The 18856-nt window shown below is 39.0% G+C and overlaps 1 protein-coding gene across 5 annotated transcripts in view; it reads right to left on the reverse strand.

Annotated features, from left to right (window-relative positions):
- The window catches only part of PDE1C (phosphodiesterase 1C), a 200321-nt gene that overhangs the window by 114464 nt on the left and 67001 nt on the right, over positions 1-18856 (reverse strand). For 2 of the 5 annotated variants that reach the window (XM_079301995.1, XM_079301994.1), the window contains exon 2: positions 18370-18472. The exons of the other annotated variants lie outside the window; for them this stretch is intronic. In XM_079301995.1, the coding sequence (XP_079158121.1) occupies positions 18370-18472 (103 nt within the window). The remainder of the gene's footprint in view (positions 1-18369; positions 18473-18856) is intronic. 5 annotated transcript variants of the gene reach the window in all.

Raw genomic sequence — 18856 nt, forward strand, 5'->3', positions numbered from 1 at the left:
TGTCTCCTCACTGTAAAATGTTTCACCCAACAAATATCTTTACAAATTGTACTTGTGGTTGTACCCACTTGTCTATTCTGATCATGTTGGAATCATACAAATATTGAATAGATATTTTAAAAAATATTTCATTTACAATTTACTGTGTGAAAATTATTTATTTAAACTTGAAATTATGCAAAGAAGTAATAGAGCAAATATTCATAGCAGTATCAAGTTTATAGCTTACTGACATTAAGAATGTTGACACATAAAATCAGAAACCCAACTGGACAAATCTTATTCTATGAGAATTCTTCATTTTCATTTCAGAAGGATGAAAAGTAGAACTTTCACTTTGAAGAATGTGCATTGGGAAGTTTATACTCTGACAAATACAGAACTTCATTATGTTTTCTGGCAAAAAAATAAAAACAACTGGTGAAAAACAGCCCATCTGGTTGGCCATTCTAATCCACACTAATTAAAATATTTTATTCCCAAGAAATCCAAATTTGTTTAAGTTTTAAAATTAAATTATTTGCAAGTTATTTCTTTCCTCTGAGAGGCTCTTATGGCTCATTCCAACAGTGTCAGAACTATTTTTATCTTCATTGGTTAGCAACTTCATATAACATTATAAAGTGTTACTCTTTCAGACATTTGAGCAAAGAGAAAATTCATTAACTCCAGTCTTAGAGTGTTCTTTACATTTGATTAATAACATGACTTTTCTGATCAGTTAGACCTTTAATGTTCCTTTCATACAAGAATATTTTTAATACATTAGAAAGATGTGCTATCACAGATGACAGCACTAAGAAAAATAATAAATTGCCAAAGTCATAGAAATTTTTAAAAACTTACACAGAGTTTTTTATTGTTGCAGTTTTCACACCTGCAGTCCAATCACAGTTAAGGTTTACATGCACCAAGTTAGTGACTGCTTTTCCAAGAACTGATTGAATTTGCAATTTACACTTGAAGAGCATGTTACTGGAAGTACACTTGTCTATAGATTCAATATCACACTGCATGCACATACTTTAAAAGGAACACCATTAGCAAATTCTGATGTCCAGGAAAAAAATTCTGTAGCCTTGAACTTCCAACATTTCATAAAACAAGGTCTAACAGTGCTACGGACCACATTTTAAAAAGATGGTGTTGACAACATTTAACTTTAAATATTGTATTCAGTTTGTTTTTGGAAACACAATTTCAAGATCTATCTTCTTTATGGTTGCAGACCACCACTTAGACATGCCCTTAATTAAATGAGAGCACTGGAAACAAAGGAATTAGAAAGTACTTCTTCAATACCACAGTCAGGATCAGAAACTGGCTTGAATTAGCAATCACATTAACATTAACAAGAGAAAACTGGAGGGGGTGGATTTACATTTGTTTGGGTTTGCAGTTTTTTGGGTTTTTTTGGGGGGTTGATTTGTTATGAGGGGTTTTGTTTGGTTGTTTTTTAAAAAAACAAATGTGTGGGACAAGATATCTTGATTTATGTCCCCAGGATGAGTCTATGGAGAGAGAAACTATCTATGAAATTGCTTTTAGCAGAAGCTCTACGATAAGCCTGGAAACAGGTAGACTTCCAGTCAAGCCCAAGGGACTTTTCAATTTTGAGCAAACCCAAGCTAAACCTCTTTCCCAGGAGAGAAAGAATTTAAAGGAGGTAATGTTACAGCTTTCCACATCTGTGGGCCACCCTGTGCTCATGCCTGAAAAGAGGCTTGTTGATATGACCAAATCTGTGTAAGTTCAGTTTCTTTTCTCACTGCACACATCACACTTGGACTGCCACATCCATTCAATTCCTGTCATTGGCTGTGTAATGATACATTTAGAGGTTTATATTTAGCTTACACTAAAAAAATTAATTAGAACAAAGTAGATTTTTTTTTCATGGTGAAGAGAATTAGCTAGTGACTCACACTAGGTAGGCCCTATACAATCAGTGTAAACTAAAAATAACTTGACTCAACTTAATGCAGTTACACTTGCAGGAGTCTAGTATGAAGTGAGTCAGTCCTAGCAGTCCTAGTCTGAGAAGGCTGCTAGAGCCCAAGGATAAAAAAAAAAAAAAAAAAAGCAAAAAAAAAAAAAAAAAAAGCAGTAAGACACTTAAAATAAATATTTTGTTATTGAAGTGGTAGGTGAGATGATTTTTTTTAACTCAGAAACCATAAAGTTAACAAGAATGTTGAGACAACTACTTCAGTATCTTCTCTTCTGAGGATAATTCTCTTTCGTACCTAGAGAAATAAAGACAGCATACTGGCCCAAAATAAAATCAGGACAGATTTTTGAAGGTATTTAATTTCTACAGCTGTATGGCCACTTAATTCCCGTTGAAATAAATAGACATAAAAAATTTCTCTTTGTGCTTTGATGCCCATCATCTTCTTCAATGTAGCCTATTCCCAGGGTTATATTTCTAATTTTGCCATTTAATTCCAGTGCACCCTCAGCCAAATTGTTTTTCCTTCTATTTCACCTTCAGGCACTTTTCCAATAATTTGTCTACAGGTCATCAGGGTTGTGGTTTTAACTATATAGGGTTTTGCACAACAATTCATGACTTGAGCCCAAGTAACATTACATTAGAGTTTTTGCAAAAATGCTCCTGCCCTTCCTCTGCATCTAGGAAATGAAGAAAACATAATATAAACACAAAATCTGTTTCTGCATTTGGTAGTGATGTTCTCTTAGTCTTCTGAGAGAGTTGAGTGAGTTAGTACAACTGAGTAGAATACAGCAAGAAGTGAGGACAGAGGGGTTGGGGGAATTAAGTAACTCTGTCAGCTGACCTAGTTTTGCCCCATAATCATACAAACCATAATATCAACTAGCTATATTAATTGCTATTTCACTCCTAAACAGCCTCTGAAAAACAAACCTAAACATTTAATTATTTGTACTCATAATAGTGGTTTGGTTAATATGGTGTTGTTCCACATTCATTCCACAGGATTTGGTATTAATGGCATATTTTCAGAATATTGATAAATTTGTAGGAGCTGCAGAAGTAATAGGAGGATCTTAGCCTAGTTTCATTCCTAAAAATCTATACTAAAATTTGAAACTTAATAAGAATCTCATGCTCTGCTCACACTCTACTAGAGATTAGGGGCTGTATCTTGGAAAAAGCCTCTGCAGGCTTCTCCCTTCACAGAAGTGATGAGACTTAGGCCACCAGTTGGTGGATGTGTGATTGATGGCCTAAGGTACACACATTTGAATGCAGATGACACATTTCAACGGGTTGATACTTCCCAGCTCAGCAATGAGAAGTGCCAGAAGGAAGTCCTTTGCCTGCTGAGGTGGAATGGCTCGATTTTAAGGCCAAAACCTACAATCAGCACTCACAGTGGCTTCATCTAATGTGTTTTGTTTGCTTGGCCATTGCAGTGAGTTCAGAGAGTACACACAGGTAGTCAAGGCATTTTAATAAGCCAGGTAGATCTTTTGAAGTCCCTAAAACTCAGTGGCCTTGCTCTGTACCACCAGCTGAGAGTGCACAAGTCTAGATTTAGCAGAGTGTGTGTTTTCAAGCTGATCTGTGTTTCCTAGTAAAAAGAGGGCAACAACTTTTTAGGGCACCAATATACTAGGAAAAAATAAATCTGCTGCAGTGATTAAAAAAGTTATTGGCACCAGCTGCCTTGTATGTGGTGCTCTGCCACAAGTCAGCACCCTCACAGCCCAGCTGACAGACACAAGGACACCTCTGGGCATCAGTTGACTCAGTGCAAGGTTCAACCTTTTGGCTTAAACTACCAACAATGGTGACTTTTGGCAAAGATGTCAGGTTTTGTACTGCCACATCTGAAGTACACTCCTTAGTACCCATTCTGCAGAGAAGAAAAACTACCAGAACATTAACTCCTTCAGCTGATGCAGCAAACCTCATCAGAGCTTGCCTGCCATGCCCTTAGTGTTGTCACGGACCCTGTAAAGCTTGATTAGAGAAAAGGGAACGTTCCTCCTGCCTGAAGATGATCATATTGCAAAAGCTATTTCTTCAGAGGAGCATCAAATGTTTAGGAAAACAGTTGCCACAAGCTAATACTTAAAATTAGTTGTGCATAGGCTCAAGGAGAAAGAAGGATTTTTCCTCCTATATTTAAAAAGGTTTATAATTAGCATGTGTAAGATGTGAGGGGGAAGCTTAGTCATCTGTTAACAAAAGCACATGATAATGTCCTTTAATAGCGAAGTCCCACTGCATTCGAGCTCACACCAGCTAGGGCTAATAATCTCTGCTTCCTGCAGGGCTCCTATGACCACCTCATTTGGAAACAGAGAAAAAAAAGCCACCTTACTGGAGTGAAATATCCATATCATAGCACATACATTCTCTCAGGTCCTTTTTTCTTTCTTTCCTGACAGAGCTGGGCTTCTGATATTAAAATTGGTGTTAAGATAGCACCGTTAAAATCCTATTTTGTAGTTTAGCAAACCAACAGTGAAATAAACAATGAAATTTGGCAAAATGGAAAAATGTCTGTCTACAAATCTGGGAGATTTTTTTCTGCTCCTTTTTTCCCATTGGTGAATCTATGTTTTTTCTGAATTATATCCCTCTAGTATCTTTTTCTGTAAGAGCCAATCAGCTCTTGCCCCCAGGCCCTTCCAGCTCATGGGTCCAGAATTCCCAGGATTTTCCCTTGGTGACCACGTCTAGACAGAAGGATTTCAGAGCATTTCCCATCTCAGAGGTGCAGGTGCCATCTCTGGTCAGTGGCACAGCAGTTTGTATTGGGGGCAGGCACTGTCCCTCCGTGCATCACTCCAAAGGAGAGGTGGCTGGAGGCTCAGATCAAGTTGACTGACGGGATCACTTAAATAAATTGAAAATCTTCTCTCCCAGCAGCTCAATATTCTCAATCACCCAGTGCATTACCAAGTAATCATCATCACCACGGGATTAGAGATGCATTTATGTTACATTACCAAAGTCTATATTAATAACCAAGTATAAATCAACTCACAAGACCCCAATCTCCCAGCACAGACTAAGCATCTGGCAAAGCACAGGATCCCATGGAAGCCCTGACCAGAGCTCAGAAATACATTGAGAGGACCAGACTTTACTGATAGTATCATGCCATCAGTTCCTGACAGATTTTTAATTCTTTAATTTAAACAGAATAAGGCCCTTTCTTGTTTTATTCACACTCCAGTAAATAACAACAACAACAAAAAAGTAATTTATTTTTTGCTGCCACATGGGCTGTTTATCAGAAGACTGTGCTATGTTAAAAACAATACATTCTCAGAGACTATTAATGGCACAGAAGAAGAAACAGTAAGAACTGGATGAGAAAAGAAGGCAAAATTTCAGCTGACACTTGAAATTTGATGAGAGGGTTTATGTGGAATTTTTTAAAAAATGAGGGTAATCATTTTAAAATTGGGCCCTGAACTACATGGGGACATCCTGAAATCAAGAGAGGATGAGGCAGTCACTTGCCTCATTTGAAGTGGATTAGAAAAGCCTGTGTGCTCTGAAGTATGGGTACGCATGGTGGAGGTACACAATGAAAAGAAGTGCTCACAACCTGAAACTGTTAGAATGATTTCAGGAGAAATAGAAACAAGACAGGTAAGAAAATCAACAGGTCACAGTTAGTACATAATATATGTAAGTAATTCTAAGCCAGAAAATGTAGTCTGATTTTGTCCAAGAAAATACGATTTTAACAAATTTTAGTTCATCTGACTGACCATTGGATTTCAGCAGTCTAACTAGCAAGTTTTCTAAAGAACAACAAAAAAGAAACTTACAGCTTTGAAAATGATTGCAATCATTAGGACCTAAAATCAGTTGATGTATTTTGTTCTGCCTCTGCTTAGCTGTGACTTTTGCTATTGTGGGGCTCTTACCTGTGGCTTAGAAACCAGTATCCTACTTGCTCATTTCATGTCTAATATGTGTACTGAGTAGATGTTAATCACAACTGGAAAGGCAACAAGTTTAAATTCTTCTTACAAAATAGCCTCTGTGATCACAGTCAGTCAGGAATTTCTTCCACAGTAAAAGATCAAGACAGCTGACATCTCTACCCCTTTAGTAAAGAGTGAACAGAGCCTACAGGTATTGCAAATGGTTGTTATGGATATGATCTGAGTGGGCTGAGTTTAACAATGTTATTATATATATGCTGTTTTGAGAGATGATGATCTTTAATTGCATTGGAGTTCAAATTCCTCCATTTTTCACATAGAGTGCTGGGTACCAACTCCCTAGCTAAGCAAGGTTCAAGAATGGGGAGGGGGAAAGAAGGAGGGGGAAAGGAGACTTGTAAGAAGGGAGTTGCTCTTGAGATCTGGTCCTGCAGATAATAAGAATACAATTGACTTGGACTATTTGGCACTACAAACACAACCCATGGCCAGATCTTATCTTCCAAAGCAACCTCCTGACCTTGGACAGGGCTATATGTAATTATAATACTTTTATTCAAGCACTAGTGTGAGAGCTGTATTAGTTAAAAGATACATTATTTTCCACTGACATAAAAATTATTTATGATCAACTGACATAATTTTGTTTAGCTTCATTTCAGCAATCATGGCTGGCTCAAACTTTGATAAATAACACCAGCTATCAGAAGAGGAAAGTTAACTTCAGTGTATTTTTTCACAGTACAGTATGTATACTGAAAGAGAAGAAAAAGAAACATAGGAAATGTTTATTTAATTTATCTGTATTGAATACTGTGTGCTTAGGATGGTTTTGAGCAAGACAGGTAAAGTACAAGGGTCTGCAGGTTGAGGTACAAGGATCTGCAAGGAGCAGAGGAAACACTGCAGGGAAAACTTAGTGCTTCAGCTTTATCACCAAAGATTTCAGTACCACCAAATCAGAAGAGTCAATTCAAATTCACTACTGAAATGGCTTTGTACTGGAAAACAGACTTGACTGGGCTTTTGGCTTCTTAACTGCAAAAGAAGTCAGCAAATTTTGCTCTAAAAACTTCTAAAAATATTATTTCACTCATGTAGATTTTGTACATAGCCAGTACAACTACTGAGATTTTGAGGTTCTTCTTCTGTACTCTGTTTTCCATCACTTCTCATGCAAAAGACCAAACGAAACACCCAAAACCATAAACAAAGAAAACCAACCACAACAACATCAAAAAGCTTCTGCTATTGTATTTGGTGTGGATTCAGCTGAAGAAAAATATGAAGTAAAATAGAAAATTAGACTGCACCTGAAAATCTAACCCTTTTGAACAAATGTGATCTACTGCTCATTCTGCTTTTTCACAGCACACAACAAGCAAATTCTCTTGTATTTCATGCAAATCACATTCTCAAGAGAAATGCAGGCTCATGAAAATCCAGTTACAGGAAAGTACATTTCAGGAAAATTAGGTCCTATGGTCTAAAAAGAAAATAGAGCAGCTCTCAGTATTCATTCTCTGGAAAAAAAAACAAAAAAAAACCCCAAAAAACACCCCACCCCACCCCCCAAAAAAAACAAAAAAACCAAAAAAAAAACCAAAAAAACAAAACAAAACCAAAAAAACAAAAAAACAAACAAAAAACAAAAACAAAAACAGACAAACCATTATAGTATATGACCTCCACATATTTATTATTGGAAAAATAGAAATATATTTAGCCTGGCTGAGTTCTACTATCTAGGTGGCCAGTACAAATTATTTATGGAACTTTTAGCTTTGAAATTAGTAAAGTTGATGACCTAAAAAGTACAGGATAGTTGGTACCTCAGCATGCTTGTTCTGTAGTCTCTCCCACTGGAAGACAATGTGGCACTTAGTGCACAATGGGATCAGAGGGGCCAAGAAGGAAGAATACCTCCCACCGCTGTGTGGAGCATAAATGTGCTGCACAGTGTGCTTACATGGCAACAACTAATGTCAACAAGTGGGATGCCTCGTCCTTGCTAGGTGTCTCAGAAAAGGGATATACATAGTCTTTACTGGACATCCTTTAGCTATATTTAGCTGTTCACTAAGAAGAAAGTAATGAAAATGAATCAACACAAGGAGTGTACTGTGAATAAGACAAAGCAGAACTTTGCAGAGCAAAAAATTGATGTGTCATGATGTGTCATGAAGTACTTAACATTGCTTAGCATGAATTCTACTCTCCCAGTGGGAAAAATCTGTTAGACCCTGAAAGAAACAAGCATGTATAGGTTAAAAACTTACTTTAATCATCACTACCATGTAAAACATATTCAGATTCTGTAGGAGCCAGCTGTCAGCTGTCCAGCTTTTCTCGTGCAGGATGGCTCTGTGATGTTATAGCATGCATGAAAATGGGGAGGGGGAATCATTGTTCATGCTCTGGGGGAAATACAAAGACAGGAAACATAGAATGGAATTATATCAGGCCTGACAAGCTGTGTGCGTAGAGTCACTAAACAAATTTGCATCTAGCTCTAAGCTGGAGTAAATCTATTTGTTGCTATTTTTAGATCTAAATGTTGCTTGTTACTGTTTCCCCCTCCAATCTTCCTCCCCCCAAACACAACCTACCCCTTCTGTCTGTTAACAGACAGCTGGTGTGACGCAGAATTTTAAATCTCATGGGTTTGTGCCAGATCTTTTCCTCTGGGTTACAATCTAAAACACTTGGATTACTGTTGAACAAGCCTATACACTGGGAAAAAAAAAATCCTACACAAAGATGCAGTGTTCCCTTTCCAAAAGAAGGTTCACTTCCCAATCCCAACCTTCAAACTTTCCCTCCTTCAGCAGCATGGTAGACTTTGAAAATTATTCAAACCCTTTAGCAACACTATTTTGTGTAGCAACTCAGGACTGCTGCTGTCTAATAACGCTTCTTCACTAGCAGGCCAGATAATTAATGTCACTCTTAGGAAAATGCAACTTTTAAACTTCTCATGGAGAGCCAATGCTCTTTCTCTAGGCTTCCTAGAAATCTGCATGTTTTCAGGAGCAGACATTACAGAGGAAAATAACGTGAATGATGATGGGTTTCTGGAATAGCTAGTGAAAGTGTGTTTGCAGAGGAGAAGGGTTTAATAGAGACTCCTATCTTCAAAATTGATGGTTGCAGCAGGGTTCATCATCTTTTGAAGGATGCCTGTTGCTTACTTCACCCCATTTCTGTATTGATACAACACTATTTTTGCAGAGAGTAAAGAAGGTTGCCCATCTTTTGTTCCTCCCCTCCCTAGGCACAAATGACACAGATGTGACGGCACACAGCTGACTCCACTGAGTTAGAGATAAGGGTAAAGGGAAGGAAGTGAGGAAAGCGGGGAGAGAGGTGGCAGTACTACCATCTGCAAGCTCAAAAACACTGTCCTGTGGTCTCAACATGGGAATATCTTGCCACACAGGAGGAAATTTTGGGAGAGAGAACTGGGATGGGCAGGTGAGTAGATGTGAACAGGTGCTGAGCATATACACAGAGAATTAAGGGGGCTGTGCAGGATTTTTATTTCTTGAGACCCTACCTCCATGCTGATATCAGCTGTCTCACAAGTATCTAGATGGCACAGAAACTATGGGGGAAGGAGTGGGATATGTCTTCAGAAGCCTCAGATATAAAGATGTATTTAAATAAGTAAGTCCTGTCCTTTCTGCATACCAGGTGCCATGGTTGGGACAGCAAATCTGGCTTTTAAAAGCTTGGTTGCTGTAAGGGAGGAGCCTCTGGCCCAGAAGAGGAGCAGACATGCCTTCATAAGGTAAATAGGTTATTCAAACTGAAATTTGACACTTCATAGAATGTGAGGCTAGCTAGGATGATTATGATAATTTACGTTAAGTTTTTCAGCAAATTTACACAACTCAGAAATTACATTCTTCTCCGTTTGCAAGATATTCACTGCAGTACAGCTAATTAGAAACAAGTCTTTAAGAGATTGCTGAGCATTTATGCAAAAGCCTTTCTCAGAAAGGCACTTTGAAGACTGTACAATATGAACTACCTCTACACCTCCAGTCAAAGTGCATCCAAATCTGCAGGCTCTCTGCACATATAAAACTAGTGTAATGACAGAAGAGAAAAAATAACTGCCCAGACAGTGTTAATGGGAACACATGGGAGGAAGAATTTTGACAGATAATACAGCAAAAACATGGCCAAGGTACCAAATAAGTTTCCCTCTTTCTCTAACAAAACAAAACAGTGGCCTCCTAAAGAAGAGATCCTCATTCTTCTCAACAAAGTCATGCATAGAACATAACACAGAAGTATTTTGGGCAGCAGTTGCAACCAGTGGTGTTCTTGCAGAAACCAGGCTTTCCTTCAAGGCCTTCACTAAAATCTGAGAGATGCAAAAAATGCTACAGATGGGTCACATTTTCAAATGCTCTTAAACCAGTCCTTGTCACTGTGATTTCCAGCAGAACTCAAACTCCTAAATAACTTGTGTATATGTTGGGCTGTGAACTATTTCAATCTGGAAGTAAATAAATCTAGCAAGTGTTTACATGTAGGAATCTGAAGAACTCACAGGATTACATCTTTTCCCACCAACACCCTTTTCTTAATTTCTAATTTTTTTACAAGGCTCTGTCTGGTTGTCCTCTCCAACTTTTCTATGAGTCAGTATGCTCTTTTGTAGATGATCTCCCAGTTCTCCCTTCCCAGTCTCAATTCCCACAGCTTCCTCTCCTTTTACTTTTCAAGCAAGTCTGGAAAAGGACAGTTATTCCATCTGGCTATAACTGTCCCTGCTGCATCAATATGTGTAGAGAAGCATATGTAAATTGTGTATTCAGACTCATTGCTCAACAGATACCAGTAACTGCTTATTATTAGTGAATCCCTGAAAACCAGCTGCTCCACAAGAGGCATGGGAGGAACTGTGATCTGAGAATTGTTTACAGCAACCCTCTGAACTGCTCAGCCTTGTAAGGATGCTCTACCTCTGTTCCTTGGCCCTGCCTGCCACAGCCATAGCTCAAGGGCACTGTATAACCTTAGCTGTTATAAATTGCATAGATTTTACATCCAACTTGTGCTAATCTTAGTGCTGAAATGAGCTTTGCACCTAGCTAGGATTCATGCTACAGATGGATATTGTGAAGCTTTCTGTCTTGGCTAGGAGTTTTGTGCATGAAAAGTACCTATCTCAATTATTGTAAGAAATCACCCCTAATCACCCTACAGCTATTGCCCTGTGACCCAAGTGACACAAACAGCCATTCAGGATGTTTGTACATATATTGTTGTCATACATTTCTACATTCATCTTAAAAACTAAACTGTCTCCTATATCTCTCTTGACAAGAAAGATCAAGACAATCTTTTCCTGCTGCATACCTAAGCTCATGTGAACTCCTGCATCCCATGTAACTGAGTGACAGGTATGGAAGTCCTCCCAAAGAAGGCAAGTCAGACTGCTGTGACATGAATTGGAATTCTTGGCAGAGACACAGTTTTATCAAAGAAAAAGCAAATTTAAAAACAAACAAAAAAAAAAACAACCAAAAATCCCAAACAACAGCAACAAAACACCACCAACAACACCACACTGAAGACCAGGAGCTGCATTCTAATTTCAGCCCTGAAAACACATTGGTATCAATGCTTTCTAATACAGCACAGTTTAGGAGATCAGAAACAACCTTATGAATCCTTATGAAACCTTATGAAACAAGCCCTTCTAGAAAAGCTCTGATTTATCCAAATTCCCAGTTTTTTGAGAGCAATTTGCATTTGTAAAGATTTCACTGTTTCTGTAGTTTTTACTGGGTCAACCCTAATATGTGAACCTTGAGCTTTCCTCACCTACCAGTCAGGATCAGAGTCAGGCCTTTTCTAGGATTTTGAAGAATCTGAAGAGATTTTTGAGGAAACAAGACAAAAGGACTGGAACTGGAAATTTTTGTGTGGATTGCAGGAAGAAGCAAAAACACATTAAATAAAAATCCTTTCAAGGTCTGAGCTGGATTTAATACAGTGTTTGAATCCAACAAAAGCTGTCAGATTATGAGAGGACCTCTCCTCACAGCTTTTAAAACACATGCAGAGGATTTTTCAGTGATGTCTTCCATCAGGTTTTGCTTTTTTCTATATGGACTCCTATCCTACCAAGACAGTTATAAAAAAGAATTTCAGACATAGACCCTTAATTTCACTTTGACTTAAGGTTTAAGTTCATCTTCGTAAACATAACTTTTTTCATTTGTTGCAGGACTGCAAGCTTCATAAGAACGATACTTGAAAAGCACTGAATATAATATTACAACGGGAGACTCCTTCTTCTGTGAAAGACTGTGGTGAGTTTATGACATTTGGGACTTGAAATGAATATATTTCATTTGTACTATCTTCAGAAGAATAAAAGCTGTTTTATAATTATGGAAAATAACAGTGTGTATTATTGCTTGGTCAACATTTTACTATTTAACACAAACTCTTCCCTCTTTCATTATTTACAGGACGCACATATTGAGATAAGATTCAAAAGAAAGTCAGTCTGTGAAACAAAGTCACAGAATGACTCTGGCAAAATGTATCTGGCAAAATGTATCAGTCTACTGAATAAATGCAGTTACAAACAGCATTGCTTTTTATTGCCTTTTTCTGAAGGTCCTGTTCTTTTACTTATTTGAATATATTCTTTCCTCTGTCCATTTGTCAGGCATGAGACTAGAAGCTGACAACACTTCTCTTGTTCCCATTGCTCCTTCATGGACTATACCACAGGCAGTAGGAAATAAGACTAACTTACATGTTAGCCTGCTGATAAAATTGAGCCCTTCTTCACTCTACATGAAGAACACTATTATAGATCAACCACACCCTGGAAACTAAAATTAATCAAGACATCCATACCCACAGCTCACTCAAACCAGGAATCTCTAGGCTGCACTGCTGCCTCCAGCACATACCCAGCATCCACTTGCTGACAAATGAGACTTTCCTAATCCTTCTGTGAACTGTGACAACCATAATAAAAGGGAAACTTGGACCTAAGGTGTCTATAGAGAGGTTTTCTAACATTCTTCTTTGGCATGTATTTCCTCTCTATGTCCATCAAGAAAGCCAAAAGAGAAAAAGGGTGGCAGCAGCTGCACTTAAATGTGATTGAAGGTAGCTCTGTTCTGCTCTCAGGGCAAACAGGACTTCAATTCAAACCTAGAAACTCTGGACATTCAGGACGTCTGAAACCAAGACCGAAGAAAGCATTTGAGACTCTCGCCTCCAGAAACTAATTAGTATATTTTTATTTTCCCCTTGAAAACTGACATATTTACACACTTACTAACAAAGTGGTCTTTTATGTAGGACTTTTTTAAACCCTAATGTCTTCTGTGAGCTAAAATATTGAGGGACAAAGTCCAGACTGTGCTTCTGGAATTGAAGAGTTCTCTGTTTTCCTGTTTATGATGGCCACATAAATAAAATTTAATCATATCAGTATACTATGACAGGTAGAACCAGCTGTTCCCTTTGTGACATTTTTCAACTAAGGAATTCTAAAAATATTGTAAAGCACATTCAGATAAGATGGGCAACCAGGTAACTCAGCAGGGACACCCTAACATTTGCCAGATCATCTTCAGTTGCCAAAGCTCATATTTTTCCAATGAAATCTTCATTGGAAGATTCTTCATCATTTACTTTAAGAAGAAGTTGGTCTTATGCAAGACTGATCATTCAGACCTCTTCACTGTTGACAGGATGCAGGGTGCTTTGCAGAGGAAGATAAGGATATGCCATAAACTCTCTATACTGTTCCAGATTTTCAGTAAAACCATGAAGTTTTCAATGACACTGCTTTACATATGTCTATACCTTATCTGCCCACCAAACTTCTTAGTGAGTTCAATTTCAAACATCCCATTCATGTCACAGTTCAGAGACTGCTTTTTGCAATCACAGAATGGTTTGGGTTGAAAGACCTTAAGGATCACCTAGTCCAACCAGCCTGCCATGGGTTGGGAGACCTTTCACTAGATCAGGGATTCAAAGCCCTGTCCATTCTGGCCTTGAACACTTCCAGGGATAGTGTATCCACAACTTCTCTGTGCAACACGTTTCACCATTGTCATAGTGAAGAATTTCTTCCTTGTAACTAAACTTTCTCTCTAGAAGTTTAAAGCCATTACCCCTTATCCCATCATTATAAGCCCTTGGTACTGGAAGGCTGCTATAAGGTCTCCCTGGAGCCTTCTCTTCTTCAGGCTGAACAACCCCAACTCTCTCAGTCTGTCTTCACAGGAGACATGCTCCATCCCTCTGGTTATCCTTATGGCTTCCTCTGATGCTCCAGCAGTCTATGTCCTTCTGATATTGGGGGCCCTAGAGCTGGATGCTGTACACAGATCTGTTTAGGACATTGATTGACAGAGATTTTGTGAGCCTTGAAGGGTGAAGGAATGCTGTATGTTCTTTAAAATGGACTGTTAAATATTCAGTAGCAGGCTGTCCCCATGTGTATGAAGACAAGTTGTCAGGGAAAAAGACCAACTTGGTTAAACAGAGAACTTTTTTTTGACCTTAGGGGAAAAAAATAGAATATATCACTTCTGGAAGGAGGGTGAGGTTTTTTGGGACAAGTACAGTGATGTTGCAGGGTCATGTGGGAAGAAGACTAGAAGGGCCAAAGCCCAACTAGAACTTGATTTGGCCACTATGGTTAAAAACAACAAATACATTGGCAGCAAACGGAGGGTCAAGGACTGTCTCCATCTGTTGAATGCAGAGGGTAGTGTAGTGACAGGTGAAAGGAAGAGGTACTTAATGCTTTTTTTACCTCAGTCTTCAGTATCAAGACCAGTTGTCCTCAGGATACCCAGCTCCCTAAGCTGGAAGTTGATAATTGGGAGATGGGTGAAGTCCCCATAATCCAGGAGGAGATGGTTAGTGATCTGCTATTCCAATTACACCCTTACAAGTGTGTGAGTCCACCACAGAATAATGAGGGAACTGCAAACCACTTGCCAAACCACTTTCAGTCATCTGCCAGCAGTCCTGGTGTCCTGGCTTTGTCTAGGATAGTGTTAATTTCAGTAGCTGTTAAGAGTGCTGTTTTGGATTCAAAATGAGAAGGGTATTGATAACACACTGACATTTTGGGTTTTCCCCAAGTCATGTTTATCATAAGTCAAGGGGTTTTGTTTTTTTCTCTTGTCCTATGCTCTGCCAGTGGGGAGGTAGCAAAAGAAATTGAGGGGAGCAGGGGCAGGTGACCCAAAGTGGCCAAAGAGACATTCCATACTATATGACATCATGCTCAGTATATAAAGAGAGGGAAGGGAGAAATATGGGACATCTGGAGTGACAGCTTTTGTCTTTCCAAGGAACCATTACATGTGATGGGGGCCTGGTCTCCTGGAGGTGTCTGAACACCTGCCTGCCTTTGGGAAACAATTAATTAATTTCTTGTTTTGTCTTGCTTCTGTGTCACAGCTTTTGCTTTCCCTATTAAACTGTCTTTGTCTCAACTCAGGAGTTTTCTAGCTTTTACCCCCTCTAATTCTGTCCCTGATCCTGCTGGTGCAGGGAGTAAGCAAGTGGCTGTGTGGTGCTGGAATGCTGACTGGGGTTAAACAAAACACCTGGTTTGCCAGAAAAGTCCCAGCTGACTGGAAATTAGTAAATGTAAAGTCCATCTACAAAAAGGGTGAGAAGGATGATCTGGGGAACTACAGGCCTGTCAAGCCTAACCTTGGTTCTGGGCAAGGTTGTGGAAGAGATCATCCTGAGTACCATTACACAGCACATGCAGTACTGTTCTTAAACAGTAAAAGCAGAAGAAACTTGTGCATGGCTTAACAACCACTACCTCACACTGCTGTGCTTATAAAGCAACTGTGCTGTCCTGACTAAACCACATTTTGGAGCGATACAAAACAGGAGGGAGAAGTAAACCCTTTCACTCCAGAGACAAATTCAATAACTTCTCTGTCTTTTACAGCAAAATGTGACTCATGTTGCAACAGACACCCTCAGACACCTCAGCCTCACAAAAGTCTGTTCTTCTCCATCATCCAAAAGACATTCCTTTACCTTGAAAATACACATTTCAAGCCCAAACCCCCAGAGGCCAGCCATCCTGCAAGACAGAACAATATCAGGAACATGACAAAAAAAACCCCTCACCAGACTTGCTTCAGCAGAAAATTAAGGGCATCTGAAAAGACTTCAACTTAACCACTACTTTGCAGCCTTTGAGTTTCCATTCCTTTCAAAACATAACCCATAACACAAGCAGGCTATGAAGGGGTGAAAAATCACCTCTCCCTTGCCCCCTAGGAAAGTCAGGTGATGAAAATTGTTTTAACCACAAAATCTTTGTGAATAAACATACCAGCTGGCACTGGGGGTGGAAAGAGGAGAGGAAAATACCAGAGCTGCCACAGGTGAAGTCCAACCAAGGAGATGTCCAACACAATGCTGAGACCTCAGATTGTTTAAATCAACACAGCCCTTCCCAGTATCCAGTTATCTACTGGATATCTGCCTGCTGCAGACTACAACTCCTCAGGTAGCTTCAGCCAGCAGCATGCTCTCAGTGCCTGTGTAACACTGTGCTGATAGCAGTGTTGTGCTTTGTGAGTAATTCCAGTGAAATATGGCTGTCAGTTTACTAGTGGCAGAGGAGAGAGGTATTTTCTCAAGTAGTATTTATCCTCTCTAGGATGAAGTCTCTTATTTAAGCTTCAACTAAGAGGGTTGTGCACATCTGATTGTTCTTCTTACATGTATAGGCATGCATAAAGACAGACAAGAAAAATTATGAAATATTATGCCAAACCTCAGTTTGGTGTATATGGATGCACTACCTCAGTTTGGTGTATATGGATGCACTAAGCCTCCACAAAATACTGGAAATGGAAAAATTTCTTTTCCATTTTCATTGAGTGATTAAGAATTGTACAGAAAAAAAAAATTATCTCCTCTTTAGGCAATCTTGAAACTTGGAAGAAGGGACATTTGTTACACTCATACACAGTGATGACCAAGAGGGTTATACTGAAAAACAGTGTGAGGTTTAGTTATTACATATCTAGAATAAGCCTTACAGTTATTCTAACTTTCTAAAAGGTAGAAGAGACCCAAGCTTGATGCATAATATACAGGCACTGCCTTGTACTAACTGCAGAAGTCCTGAACAAAAATGCTACTTTTCTATGAACTTCAGGTAGAATCCAAATCAGCACGCTCCTAAACTCTGTATTGAACAGAAATTCAAGAAGTCCTAATAGAGGGTTTGTTTAGTGTGGGTCTTCTAGTAGGAAGTCTCACAAGACAGCTGTCAGCTACTTTGATCAGGTTCCTTCAAAAAACAGGCTTCCTGGAAGGATGCTTTGAAAGAAACACGTTAAGTCGTATCTCTTATATTGCTTGAAGTCCTACAGAAGTTTTGGCTATACCATAGTTGCACACACAAATAACACCCAAAAAGCAACTCAAGTTTAACTTGGACCTGCTTATTTCTAACTATTGGCCTACTCTTTCTTCGTTTTTTGCTTCTGCTGTTTCCCAATCTCCTTGGCCCCTTTCCCCCTGCCTTTCCCTTGAGGCTGAAATTTTAATAACTCTAACATGTGAGGCAGAAGAAAAAATGTACAAACATAAACAGTCCTGAGCACAGGAAGGGTTGTAGTTTAACATGGTAACACTCCTCTTTGCCATGGCCAAGAAATGATGGCCAAATGGTTGACAGAATTTTACATTCTGAGAATATGAAAAACACCAAACATTGTTTCTAAATAAGCTAGGCAGACAATACAGCTTTTTCTTTCCTGCAGTGCCAAGTTCTTTAAGCACAGATACTTTTTTCTACTCAGGAGGCATTATACAGTCATCTCATGGCAAGTCAGGCTTAACATATAAATTAATAAGTACTATCAAATCAGTGGAAGATTAATTTGCTGCCATTACAAATGCTATTGGAAATATTTTCCAATTGTGCTTTCTCTGCCTATTTTGTCCTTATGCATCCTGTCAGTGCTAGAAATGGTGTACATTGCAGTGGGGGAAAAGTCTCTATGCTGCAGCTAAGGGTAAGATTACTGAAAACACAGGATTCAATAAAGTATCATTCAGGCTATAACAAAACTTTTCTAGTATAACACCTGAAGTAATTCCAGTAACTGCTTGTATCTTAAAATGCTACATTAATGGCATTTCTGCATTTCCACAAAATGTTCAATGTAAGAAGCAGTTCAATTTAAGGAAGTAAATTGATCTTTTTGCTAAGAAAATGTTTAATGTAAGAAGCAGCTCAATTTAAGGAAGTAAATTGATCTTTTGCTAAGATAAAGTCACTTTATTTTTGGAGAACAGGTGTGGAAACTGCTGGGAGATTTTCAAAGTACAACAAGAAGAAAAAATAAAGTGCTACAATAATTTTGACAGTGGGAGGAAATTGGAGGAGATGAAAAGAAAAGTACTACTTACAAGCCTCGGAGACGAAGCCAGATTTTCTCTATTTGCTCTGGCTGTAGGTATTTCAGAGAGTTGTTCTCAAATTCTTCAATTTCCTTAGTCGGTGACTCCATAGCTGCAGGTTACCACTTTGGTTAAAGCTCTGCAAGGACGGCTGCTGCCTCAACACACACACACACACACACACACACACACACACACACACACACACACACACTCTCTCTCTCCACCTTTAACGCTGGTGGGGAGCAGTGAACATTTCTGGCACACACCTCTCCCCCATCCCTGCAAAGGGAACTGTGTAGGCAGCCCTGGAGAGCTCAGGTGTAGACAGGGGGCAGCTGTGCCAGCATGCCACCATCCTCGGGCTGAGCAAGAGGATCAAAGGCTCATCTCCAGATTGCAAAACCACGCAGATTTTTTTTCCCTTTGTTTTTTGTTTCGTTTTGCTTCCACAATAAGCCAAGGATACAACCCATAATAGCAGCTGAGGGATCTT

The sequence above is a fragment of the Erithacus rubecula genome, assembly GCF_903797595.1.
Source record: "Erithacus rubecula genome assembly, chromosome: 3".
NCBI classification, from domain to species: domain Eukaryota; kingdom Metazoa; phylum Chordata; class Aves; order Passeriformes; family Muscicapidae; genus Erithacus; species Erithacus rubecula.